Source organism: Anomaloglossus baeobatrachus, chromosome 1, assembly GCF_048569485.1.
Source record: "Anomaloglossus baeobatrachus isolate aAnoBae1 chromosome 1, aAnoBae1.hap1, whole genome shotgun sequence".
In the NCBI taxonomy this organism is placed as follows: Eukaryota; Metazoa; Chordata; class Amphibia; order Anura; family Aromobatidae; genus Anomaloglossus; species Anomaloglossus baeobatrachus.
The window spans coordinates 133,326,173-133,339,399 of record NC_134353.1 but is presented as its reverse complement, the minus strand read 5'-3'; the positions used below and the strand labels follow the sequence as shown (position 1 = coordinate 133,339,399).

General features: G+C 47.8%; 1 protein-coding gene across 7 annotated transcripts in view; it reads right to left on the bottom strand.

Moving 5' to 3' along the window:
* Positions 1 to 13,227, bottom strand: part of EXOC1 (exocyst complex component 1) — a 162,415-nt gene that overhangs the window by 32,316 nt on the left and 116,872 nt on the right. For all 7 annotated transcript variants that reach the window (XM_075347053.1, XM_075347056.1, XM_075347057.1 and 4 more), the window contains one exon: positions 1,061 to 1,131. In XM_075347053.1, coding sequence (XP_075203168.1) covers positions 1,061 to 1,131 — 71 coding nt within the window. The remainder of the gene's footprint in view (positions 1 to 1,060; positions 1,132 to 13,227) is intronic.

Genomic DNA, 13,227 nt, shown 5'->3' with positions numbered 1-13,227 from the left:
CCAGATTTGTGCAGTGTACGAATGATTGTTATCCTATGGACAGACTCTCCCACCTCAGCTGTAGATCTCTGCAGTTCATACAGAGTGAAGATGGGCCTCTTGGCTGCATCTCTGATCAATCTTCTCCTTGTTTGAGATGAAAGTTTGTATGGACGGCTGGGTCTTGGTAGATTTGGAGTGGTATGATACGCCTTCCATTTCAATATGATTGCTTGCACAGTGCTCCTTGAGATGTTTAAAATTTTGGAAATCTTTTTTGTAACCAAATCCAGCTTTAAACTTCTCCACAACAGTATCACGGACCTGCCTATTGTGTTCCTTGGTCTTCATGATGCTATCTGCGCTTTCAACAAAACACTGAGACTATCACAGAGCAGGTGCATTGATACGGAGATTTGATTACATACAGGTGGCTTATATTTATCATCATCAGTCATTTAGGACAACATTGGATCATTCAGAGATCTTCAATGAACTTCTGAAGTGAGTTTGCTGCACTGAAAGTAAAGGGGATGAATAATATTGCACGCCCCAATTTTCAGTTATTTATTTTTTACAAAAGTTTAAAATAAGCAATAAATTTCATTCAACTGCACAATTGTGTCCATTTGTTGTTGATTCTTCACCATAACATTAACATTTTTATCTTTATGTTTGAAGCCTGAAATGTGGAAAAAGGTTGAAAAATTCAAAGGGGCTGAATACTTTTGCAAGGCACTGTATTTCTGTATGCTCAGTTAATAATAAAGTATGTGCAGCAGAGCAGGAGTAGCAACTGCAACAATAAAGTATAAAACCTTCCCTCGTAGCGTCCCAATCCGTAGTATTCAGTCCCCAGTGAACGTGCTTTCTGATCCAAGCAGCGAGATCTTGCTATAATCTTGGAGATTTCGCTATTCAGGGAACAGAGATCACCTCCAGTGCTGAGAAATCACAGTGCTAGTTCAATTGCCTGGTGGTGAATTTCCCAATCTACATATCTACATAACATGACGCAAGCGTATGTGTAACAGCAAGTCACATAAAAGGTTTACAAGCAAGAGGAGAAAAGCAGACGTACTCGGAGGAGGTTGTTGCGCTCGTGTTCTGTGGTCGAGAATATCCACTGCCGTCTGCATCATCCACTTCACCCTAAAATAAACAGGAGCCTGGTTACTGTGGGCGCCCAACTCCACTTTTTCTTATTCTCCATGGATTCTCATAAATCTCCCCCAATGTCTTGATGTCATAACCCCTCTTTAGACTGGAGTCACTTGCGTGAGGGTCGCACTGTCCAGACCGGCCGGCGGCTCTCCTGACAGGAACATGGCAGCAACATGTATTTCTATGATCAGCTCCTGTCAAGAGAGCCGGCGGGCGATGAGATGCGATCCTCGCGCGAGTCACACATAAGCGTCACTCCAGCCTTCGGCACCTTCACACTCAGCACACCCATGACTGGGGTTATAAATAAGGCTGCCAGATGTTAGCTGGGAGCCAAGAGAGAAATACAATTTGCTGTGTATACTGTCTCTGTTAGTCATTTTATATGCTTGTGACCTATACAGCAAGTTTGTCATTTTTTTCACGTGGTGTATAGAATTTTCTAAAATGAACTCCTATTGATATTTTCTCAGTGAGATAAATGTGCACTGCATATTTTAGTGCTGTTTATTGTTGCATTTTTGAGATTACAAAACATGTGACTATGAGAAATGGAGCCAAACAATCTATGAATCACATCACTTGTAACTTGAAAAACGTAACTAAACACACGGGTACTAATCTTAAAAAAACCCCTGAAAAATGACAAAACTGTGTTGATGGAAGCTTTAAAGTGAACCTGTCAGGTGCAATATGCACCCAGAGCCACGAGCAGTCCTGAGTGCATATTGCTAATTCCTGCATCTATTAGCATAGTTAAAGATATCTTTAGAAAAAAAAATTCTAAAGAGCCTGTATGATGTGCTAATGAGCGCAGGGACTAGTCACACGGGTGTTAGTTCCTGCACTCATTCTGCCCTCTTAGCATGTTAGCAAGCCCTCAGGGGTGTGCCAAGTTGCTATTCAATGCACATTGCCTCACGTCATCAGCAGTGACACACGTACTCGTGTCCGTTGTCACTGCTGATCAGAATGCCCTGGAACATCCGGCTATGCGAACTATGAAGCCAGGTGTATGTGTCCAGGCTTCAGAGAGGTCTAGTGCGCATGATTGGAAGTGCCGTGCATTCTGATCAGCGGTGATAGTAGACAGGTACGTGTATCACCACTAGGGTGACCGGATCTCATGGGGGGGGGGAAATGTCGGAATCTTGTTTGTCTGGACCCCACAAAACGATTCCCCTTTCCAGATATTAAGATAGCCAAAATTTGAGCTCGATCAAACGACGTTAACCCGTTGGTCAAAGTTTGAAAAAAATCCAAATTTTTTGGCCAAAAAGCTGACATATGGAGCCATAACTCCAGAACGGTAAATAATAAAAACACGCTTAATATCTCAAAAGAAAGCTAATGTTGTTCTTCAAAATTTATATGTTACACACAGGGTGCATGTAATTTCTATTTTAGGGATGGTGATTTTACTTCAGCGTAGAACCGACCTTTTATTTATTCAGTTTAGTTTCTTTAGTTTTGTCCTTAGACAAAGGAAAATACGACACAGGTATCAGTGACAATCTAATACAAAAGCAGCTAACTCCAGAAGTAATTGCAAATGTTACTGCAGAATTCGAGACCAAATTAACTGAGAGCCACCCCAGAGATGACTACAAGGAGCTGTTGCAGTTGGTTCTCGTATTTGTTGGATCACTAGACGGCAATGTTGTGGGTTTTAGAACTCCAGGAGCCATTCATCACGCTAGGTGGATGGCAAAGGCTATTTACAGCTTAAAAATGTTCATTTTTCGTCGTCAATTTAAGATGTCTAAAGAAGAAGAAAGTTCTGTGAGTGCCATTTCTGTTTTCCTAGCTAAAATTTATTGTAAAGCTTGGTTCAATGCTCCAAAAGCTCATCTTGCGCCAAAGCAAGATTTAGGTATTTTGCATAGTCTGTTAGACTATAAAGAATGTGACAACGACATTGCAGAAATAGCCCTGACCAAATTTTCGAACCATTTGTGGTATTTGAATGCAGAGTTATTATTATTATTTATTATCATTATTATTATTTATTATTATAGCGCCATTTATTCCATGGCGCTTTACAAGTGAAAGAGGGTATACGTACAACAATCATTAACAGTACAAAACAGACTGGTATAGGAGGAGAGAGGACCCTGCCCGCGAGGGCTCACCGTCTACAGGGAATGGGTGATGGTACAATAGGTGAGGACAGAGCTGGTTGCACAGTGGTCTACTGGACTGAGGGCTATTGTAGGTTGTAGGCTTGTTGGAAGAGGTGGGTCTTGAGGTTCCTAAGAGTTGGTGGGATTATCGTTTTTTGATCCCACCATTACAGACGATGAAAAAAGAGAATTTTGTTACTTACCGTAAATTCTTTTTCTTATAGTTCCGTATTGGGAGACCCAGACCATGGGTGTTTAGCTTCTGCCTCCGGAGGACACACAAAGTACTACACTTAAAAGTGTAGCTCCTCCCTCTGAGCTTATACACCCCCTGGTAGCCAGTCCTAGCCAGTTTAGTGCAAAAGCTGAAGGAGAATAGCCACCCACAAGTAGAACCGAGTAAGAACCGAAACAACCGGAGACTCTGTCCACGACAACAGCCGGTGACAACACACGGAACAAGAAAATTGCCAACAGGCAACAGGGAGGGAGCTGGGTCTCCCAATACGGAACTATAAGAAAAAGAATTTACGGTAAGTAACAAAATTCTCTTTTTCTTTATCGTTCCTTTGGGAGACCCAGACCATGGGACGTTCCAAAGCTGTCCCTGGGTGGGAATAAACAGAAAAAACTAAGAAGTAGGCGGAGCCTAACTTCACAAGTGGGCGACAGCCGCCTGAAGGATGCGTCTGCCCAAGCTCGCATCTGCCGAAGCATGAGCATGCACTTAGTAGTGCTTCGAAAAGGTATGCAGGCTAGTCCAAGTGGCAGCCTGACAGACTTGTTGAGCCGTAGCCTGGTGCCTAAAAGCCCAAGAGGCACCGACAGCTCTGGTCGAGTGTGCTTTGATCCCCAGCGGGGGAGGCACCTGAGTACTCTGGTAGGCGTCCGAAATGGTCGATCTAATCCAACGGGCCAAGGTCGGCTTAGAAGCAGAGAGAACCTTGCGCCGCCCTGTGGTTAGCACAAAAAGAGAGGTGCACCGCCTAAGCGCAGCGGTGCGAGACACATAGATCCGGAGAGCATGCACCAGATCTAGAGTATGCAGCGCTTTCTCAAAGCGATGAACAGGGGCCGGACAGAAGGAAGGCAAGGAAATATCCTGGTTAAGGTGGAAGGGAGAGACCACCTTAGGAAGAAAGTCCGGGGTCGGACGGAGAACTACCTTGTCTTGGTGAAAAAACAAAAAAGGTGACTCCGAGGAGAGCGCAGCCAAATCAGAGACTCTCCTGAGAGAAGTTATGTCAACTAGAAAGGCCACCTTTTGAGAAAGACGATACAAAGAAACCTCCCTAAGGGGCTCGAAAGGGGGTTTCTGCAATACCGTGAGGACCAAGTTAAGGTCCCAGGGATCCAAGGGCCGCCGATAAGGCGGAATGATGTGAGACGCCCCTTGCATGAAGGTGCGGACCTGAGCCAGCCGGGCGAGACGCCGCTGGAACAGCACTGATAGAGCTGAGACTTGTCCCTTGAGAGAGTTGAGGGACAGTCCTAGCTGCAGACCGGACTGTAAAAAAGACAGAAGGGTCGGCAACGAGAATGGCCAAGGAGAATGGCCGGAAGAGCGACACCAGGACAGGAAAATCTTCCAAGTCCTGTGATAGATCTTGATGGAGGAAGACTTACGGGCCCGAGTCATAGTGGAAATGACTTCAGGAGGAATACCAGAAGCCATCAAAATCCAGGACTCAAGAGCCATGCCGTCAATTTGAGTGCCGCAGAATTCGGGCGGAAAAACGGACCTTGCGAGAGCAGGTCTGGACGGTCTGGAAGATGCCACGGCATCTCCACGGACAGTTGGAGCAGGTCCGGATACCAAGCTCGCCTGTGCCAGTCCGGTGCAATGAGGATGACTCGACGGCCCTCCATTCTGATCTTGCGCAGGACTCTGGGCAAGAGAGCTAGAGGGGGAAACACGTAGGACAGACGAAACTGGGACCAGTCTTGAACCAGAGCGTCCGCGGCGAAGGCCTGAGGATCGTGGGAGCGAGCCACGTAAACCGGAACCTTGTTGTTGTGACGGGATGCCATTAGGTCCACGTCCGGAGTGCCCCACTTGCGGCAGATTGACTGAAACACTGCCGGGTGCAGGGACCACTCGCCACCGTCCACGGATTGACGGCTGACATAATCTGCCTCCCAGTTTTCTACGCCAGGGATGTGGACTGCGGATATGGTGGACTTGGAGTCCTCCGCCCATTGAAGAATGCGTTGGACCTCCAACATTGCCAGGCGGCTGCGTGTCCCGCCTTGGTGATTGATGTAGGCAACCGCTGTCGCGTTGTCTGACTGGACTCGAATGTGCCTGCCCGCCAACAGGTGGTGAAAGGCTAGGAGAGCTAGAAGCACAGCTCTGGTTTTCAGCACATTGATTGAAAGGGCTGACTCGGACGGAGTCCAAGTGCCCTGTGCTCTGTGGTGGAGATGTACCGCTCCCCAGCCGGATAGGCTGGCATCCGTGGTGAGAATCACCCAGGACGGAGTCAGGAAGGAGCGCCCTTGGGACAGGGAGAGGGGTCGAAGCCACCACTGAAGAGAGCTCCTGGCCCGTGGCGACAGGGCCACTAACCTCTGTAAGGAGGAAGGCCGCTTGTCCCAACAGCGGAGAATGTCCAGCTGCAGAGGACGCAGATGGAACTGGGCAAAGGGAACCGCCTCCATGGAGGCCACCATTTTGACCCAGCACCTGCATCAGACGCCGGAGGGTATAACGGCGGGGCCTCAGGAGAGAGCGTACCGCCAACCGGAGTGACAGCTGTTTGTCTAAGGGCAACTTCACAAGTGCCGGCAAAGTCTCGAACTGCATCCCTAGGTAAGTGAGACTCTGGGTCGGAGTCAGAGTGGATTTGGGAAGATTGACAATCCACCCGAATTGGGCTAGGGTGGCGAGAGTGAGCGAAACACTCCGCTGACAGTCTGCGCTGGATGAACCCTTGACCAGAACGTCGTTCAGATAAGGAAGCACTGCTAACCCCTGGAGGTGAAGGACCGCAATCACTGCGCCATGACCTTGGTGAAAACCCGAGGGGCCGTGGCTAACCCGAAGGGGAGAGCCATGAATTGGAAATGATCCTCTCCTATCGCAAAACGTAACCAACGCTGATGTGACACTGCGATTGGCACATGTAGATAGGAATCTCTGATGTCGATGGACGCCAGGAACTCCCCTTGGGTCATAGAGGCAATGACTGATCGCAGAGACTCCATGCGAAAATGCCGCACCCGGACATGCTTGTTGAGAAGCTTGAGATCCAGGATGGGCCGGAAGGTACCGTCCTTTTTTGGAACTAGGAAGAGATTTGAGTAAAAACCTCTGAACCGTTCCTGAGCGGGAACTGGGACAATCACTCCGTTTGCCTGCAAGGACGCCACGGCCTGCGAGAAGTCGGCGGCCTTGGAGCAGGGGGGAGTTGAGAGAAAAAAATGTGTTTGGAGGGCTGGAAGAGAATTCTATCTTGTAGCCGTGAGACATGATGTCTCTCACCCACTGGTCGGAGACTTGCTTTAACCAAGCGTCGCCAAAGTGGGAGAGCCTGCCACCGACTAAGGACGTGGCTGGAGCGGGCCGAGAGTCATGAGGAAGCTGCCTTAGTGGCAGAACCTCCTGCTGTCTTCTGCGGACGCGCTTTTGGGCGCCAGATGGATTTCTGATCCTTGGCTGAGTTAACGGACGAGGCGGAAGGCTTAGAGGATGACCAGTTGGAGGAACGAAAGGAACGAAACCTCGATTGATTCCTACCCTGGGCGGGTTTCCTGGTCTTGGTTTGTGGCATGGAACTACTCTTCCCGCCAGTAGCTTCTTTAATGATTTCATCCAGCTGTTCACCAAACAGCCGTGAACCAGCAAAAGGGAGCCCAGCAAGAAACTTCTTGGAAGAAGCATCTGCCTTCCACTCTCGAAGCCACAAAATCCTGCGGATAACAAGAGAATTAGCTGAAGCCACCGCAGTGCGGTGAGCAGCCTCTAGCATGGCAGACATGGCATTCGATGAAAAAGCTGAAGCCTGAGCAGTTAAGGTAACCATCTCAGGCATAGATTCCTTGGTGAGGGAATGCATCTCCTCTAGAGAAGCAGAGATGGCTTTGAGAGCCCACACTGCTGCAAAAGTCGGGAAAAACGCGGCCCCCGCAGCTTCATACACAGATCTGGCCAGAAGGTCAATCTGACGGTCAGTGGAATCCTTAAGTGAGGTGCCGTCAGCCACCGACACAACGGTCCGGGCTGATAGCCTAGACACCGGAGGGTCTACCTTTGGGGAGTGAGACCACTCCTTGACCACCTCAGGTGGAAATGGAAAACGGTCATCAGAACCACACTTTGGAAAGCGTTTGTCAGGGCAGGCCCTGGGTTTGGTCACAGCGGTCTGAAAATTGGAGTGGTTAAAGAACACACTCTTCACTCTCTTAGGCGAGGTAAACTGATGTTTTTCTGCCAAAGAGAGTTGCTCCTCTGACACTGGCGGATTGAGATGCAGCACAGAATTAATAGAAGCAATCAAATCACTAAGATCTGAGTCACCCTCAGAGAAATCGATGGGATACATAGCCTCCGAGCCCCCAGTGAGGGCATCCTCCTCATCTTGAGAGTCAGCTCTTGAGACAGAGCCGTGGGATGGGGAGGAAACCCTGCGCCTTCTCTTAGAAGGACGGGGTCTGGGATCAGATGATGAATCCTCCGTGAGCTCCGATGGACGGAGGTCAGAGGATAGGAGTCCTCTGTCAAGAGTATTAGAGGCACCCTGTGAGGGGGGCTGATGCATATTCATCAAAGTCCTGGACAAAAGCCCCATGGACTCAGCAAATGACTGGGATATGGACCTAGAAAAGGACTCTACCCAGGCCGGGGGTTCAATCACAGGTGCAGCAGCAGCCTGAGAGATCACTGGGGGTGAGACTCCAGGCTGTGGCACCGCCAAGTTAGAGCAACCATCACAGTGTGGATAAATGCTCGGGTCAGGCAGCAGGAGCTTACATGCAGTGCATGCAGAATCAAGCTTTGGAGCCTTGCTCCTTGTGTGAGACATGCTTCTGGAGTGGGGGCTTTGCAGAGAATGAACCCCAGGGAGAATATACAGAGGTCCACAACCGGATACCGGCTGTGGCTTACCAGACCGCTGAGCGCGGTGTTGTGTGCCCTCCAGATCCCGAAGCCCGGTCCCCCAGTCGCAGCACCTCAGCAGAGATGCAGAATGCAGGATGTCCCAGAGCAGAGTGAACTCTGCCTGAGAAGAGGGCGTTCCTATAAAAGAGCGGGAACTGGAGGGCTATAGAGACCTGCAGGGAAGGAGGGACGCCCCAGCAGTGGGGAGTGTCCCTCCCCTGTGTAGAACGGCCGCCGAGAGGAGCTGAACCTGTCCCTCTGCATGAGTGACATGCGAGGGCAGGAAAATGAAACTAGGCCTCCGGCCAAGCCGGGGCCTAAATTTAAGCGGCGAGGCCGACAAGCAGGCACCATCGGCGCGGTTCTCAGGCAAAAGCTAGAGAACCCGCCGGAAAAGTTAAAACAATCACATACAGCATACTCTCCCCTTACAATAAAGAACCGGGACCCCCAACATAAACGTCTCAGGTACTTAGCTGCTGAGACGCAGGGCCATGTCCCTGGGGATGAGTGCTCCGGTCCAACAGAATCCTCAAGGGGCTGTGGATGGAGACCGGACTCCTGCCAGGCATGGAGACCGTGCTGGCTCCCACTTCAAGCCAGAGCCCAGAAGGGATGGTGAAGAAGCGCGGCATGTAAGGCTGCAGCCTTGTAAATCAACCTTAACACCGCCGACACAGTGGGGTGAGAAGGGACATGCCGGGAGTCCAGACATGGACCCGCTTTTCTTCAAACTCTTTCCAAAAGTCAAACAAATCAGATGAGAATGCATGTGTGGATGTATGCCTCCTGACACAAAGCAATAAACTGGCTAGGACTGGCTACCAGGGGGTGTATAAGCTCAGAGGGAGGAGCTACACTTTTAAGTGTAGTACTTTGTGTGTCCTCCGGAGGCAGAAGCTAAACACCCATGGTCTGGGTCTCCCAAAGGAACGATAAAGAAAGTTGTTAATGGCTAATAAATTGCTCAGTAGCACAGATGAACCATCAGAGCACGCTAGGGTTGTAAATCCAAAAGTTAGGAAAGAAAAATTAAAAGAGGTAGTTGATGGAGGATTGGTAAATTTACTTACCAAAGAAACATTTACATTCTTTGACCGATTTAATATAAAAACAGATTTCCTAAGACAAAATCCAAACACCTGGCCTCAAAGTAATGACTTCCAAGAAGGATTGAAAATTGTCAAAACATTAAAAGTAGTTAATGATATGGCTGAGCTTGGTGTTAAATTAATAACCGACTTTAACGACCTTCTGACAAAAGATGAAGAACAAAAGCAATATGTCCTGCAAGTTGTAAGCAAATGCCGAGCATTATATTCTGACGTTTCAAAAACTACTTTAACAAAAGCTCTAGAATAGATTAGATAACTATGTAAAATTATCAACTCATGTAGGTACTACGCCTGTATCTTTTCTGTGTCTGTTTTGTATGTATTATATACCTCATTTTTATATTTTAAAATAAAAAATGTCATTAGACTTATCAGTATTACTTGTTTTTTTGTTATATTTGTACTTTAAACTGAAAAATATACAAAACCCCCCCCCCAAAATTTATCACTTAACAAAATATACGAAGTATGCTCCTAGTGGTACCAGGTTACGTTCTTGGGGCTAAAAGCTGTTGTAACTGTTTGACTTAAAATAACAACAATTATGCATAAAATATAAATTTTGAAGAACAACATTAGCTTTCTTTTGAGATATTAAGCGTGTTTTTATTATTTACCGTTCTGGAGTTATGGCTCCATATGTCAGCTTTTTGGCCAAAAAGTTGGATTTTTTCAAACTTTGAGCGATGAGCGGCACGGGTTAACGTTGTTTGATCGAGCTCAAATTTTGGCTATCTTGAAAGGGGAATCGTTTTGTGGGGTCCAGACGGACAAAATTCCGACATCGATTTTTTTGCGGTCACCCTAATCACCACTGATGACACTGGCAGTAGGCATTAAATAGCATGTTGGCACACCCCTGTGGACATACTAACATGCTAAGAGGGCAGAATGAGTGCAGGAAATAACGCCTTTGTGACTAGTCCCTGGTCTCATTTGCATATCATATGGGATCTTTAGAAATATCTTTTCTAAAGATCTCTTTATCTATGCTACCATATACAGGGACTGTTAAGCAGGGATTAGCAATATACAACCAGAACTGCTCGTGGTACTGGGTGCATATCGGACCTGACAGGATCCCTTTAGCAGAGTATTTTCAAGTTGAGAAGTTATCCCCTATCTATGAGATAACTTCCAAACTGGGAGTCCGACTGCTGAGATTCCCACCAATCCAGAGCTGTGTAACAATGGAGCTATGGTGGATCATGTGCCGTTTCACTCCATTCATTTTAATAAGCCCACTGTATATAGCTGAGTGCAGACCTTGGCTTCAGTACTTCCATAAGAATGAATGTATTTTCAGTGGTTGTTGCTTCAATTCCTTTTTCTTTTTTTTTTATTATTGCTAGCCTGCAATCTTATAGGCCTCCATGATTACAGGGGAGTGATTTTCTACAGACTGTTTTTGGTAACGTGGCAGCTTTCTCAATACGTCTTTTGTCTTAATTAACAATGGAGCTATATAAGCAAGTAAAGTAATTACCTCATTTTTCGTTTTATAGAACGTACTGGATTATAAGACGCACCCCAAATTTAGAGATAAAAAAAAAGGTAAAAAAAAATAAAAATGGGGTCCATCTTATACTCCGGTGTTGTCTTACCAAAGGGGGGGCAGCAGTGGTGGTGAAGCGGGGTGTCAGGTTTCCAGGTTTTCCAGTTCTCTTTTGAATGAGCTTGCCCTCAGTTAACATGGAGTTTAAGGTTCTGTTGCCCTACTTCCTGTCCAGCTGCTTAAAAGGCCGCCTCTCAGCCCAGTCCAGTGCCTGAGTATACTGCTTGCTGTGTGCTCCTGCTTTGCTGTTTCTACTTCCTGATTGCCTTGGATTCTCCTGAAAATCTACCGACCGACTCTGGACCATACCCGGTTTGCGTCAAGCTGTGCCCGGACTCCGTCTGCCGTCTTGATCAGCACTCTGCCCGGTTCGTAACCACTCTGGACAATCCTCCCGTACGGACACTCCTGGACTATACCACTTGCCCCTTGTGTACCGGCTGCTGCGCATTTAGGCCTTCCGGGGTTGATTGCCGGACAGTCCCTGTCCAGGGGTTCGCTCTGGTGGTCTCCCTGGGGGAGTCCGGTGCGTGGCCCCGGGAATCCCCTTCGCTCCGTTGCGTAAAAGTGTTTTGTGTGTTTGTTTTACTGTGTTTATTCCCGTTGTGTATCTACCGTGTGTACATATTATATAACATCTTGTACCAAGAACTCGTCTCTGTTGTCATTGCCCTACGCTATCGAAATCCTCAGAACATACAGTAGTATTACACGGGGTCACAGGAGGCAGAGGTTGTACTGGCAGCCGCGGTGGGTCCGTGGTGGCAGCAGCGACGGGTCAGTGGCATCAGTAGTGGCGGCGGCGGGTCAGTGGTGGAGCAGGCCGATGCGGTTAGTGTCCCACTCTGTCCGCGGTCCTGGTTCAAATGATGGCGCCTGGAGCGGCGCAAGAGCAGATGGAGCACTCATCCAAAAGCTCCATCTGCGCATGTGCTGACTCCCGGCGCCATCATTTCAAACTGGGACCGTGGACACACTGGAACACCTGCCGCACAGCCACCCGCCCGCATGCACAGAGTGGGAGCGAGCAGGCCGCCTGCCCACCCGCACATAGAGGCAGCCGGCCTCCACGACAGAGAGGCAGCTGGCACCGACAGGCACCCGGCTGCCCACACGCAGCCACAGGCACGCGGCCACCCGAACGCATCGGGTCGCCGCACAGACGGCCCCTCCCCAGTAAGCTATATTTAGATTTTAAGACGCACCCCTCATTTTCTTTCCAAATTTTTGGGAGGAAAAGTACGTATCATAATCCGAAAAATACGGTATGTAAGTGGTAACTAGCAGAAAGCTTGCGTACCACTGCTGGCCCACTACCAATCACGAGAACACTGTTCTGAAATACTCCTTAACAGAAAGCAGTAGAAGACGGGTTTTCAACGCCGCGCTATTAAACAATCTGGATCGATGAAAGAGTTAAATGTTTCTTTATTTTCATACACAGGTCAACGCCTTTCAGGAGTACTCAGCTCCCTTCATCAGGACAACAGGCAAAAAACATCAAATCTCGAGAGTTGATGTTTTTTGCCTGTTGTCCTGATGAAGGGAGCTGAGTACTCCTGAAACGCGTTGACCTGTGCATGAAAATAAAGAAACATTAACTCTTTCATCAATCCGGATTGGTTAATAGCGTGGTGTTGAAAACCCATCTTCTACTGCTTTCTGTTATCTGCTAAACCCGGGGCTGCAGCTGTTAACGTGGACTGTGCATGCGTTTATAGGGGTTGTGACTTGCACAACTTCTATAGGCGAGTTTGATTTTAATCATTACTCTTTCCCTTCTGGGGTAAGACTCTATTTGCGCTTTTTTCCACAGCTTTTTATATCTGAAATGCTCCTTTGCAGAATTCATTCATTGTCTATGGGACTGCTGGAGAAAGCCATCACCTTTGCTGGAACGTCTGAAGGAGAAGCAGTGACTCGCCATCACTTACTTACATGGGAAAACCCATAAAGCAACATTTGAATAAAAGGTAAAATGGAACAAAATAAGTCGGTGTGTTAGCCTGAAAGCACAGAGGACCGTTTGCAGTTTTTCCGATGCAAGAGATTTGACACGGTGGCTTTGGTTATCCATCTGCCCAATCTTACGCCCACTTTGCAGCCATTGTGTCAGATACTTCTAAACCACATTATTGTCCTGATAAGGTTTTGTTTAATAATAAATGGTTTCCTTCCCAACTGAAAGAA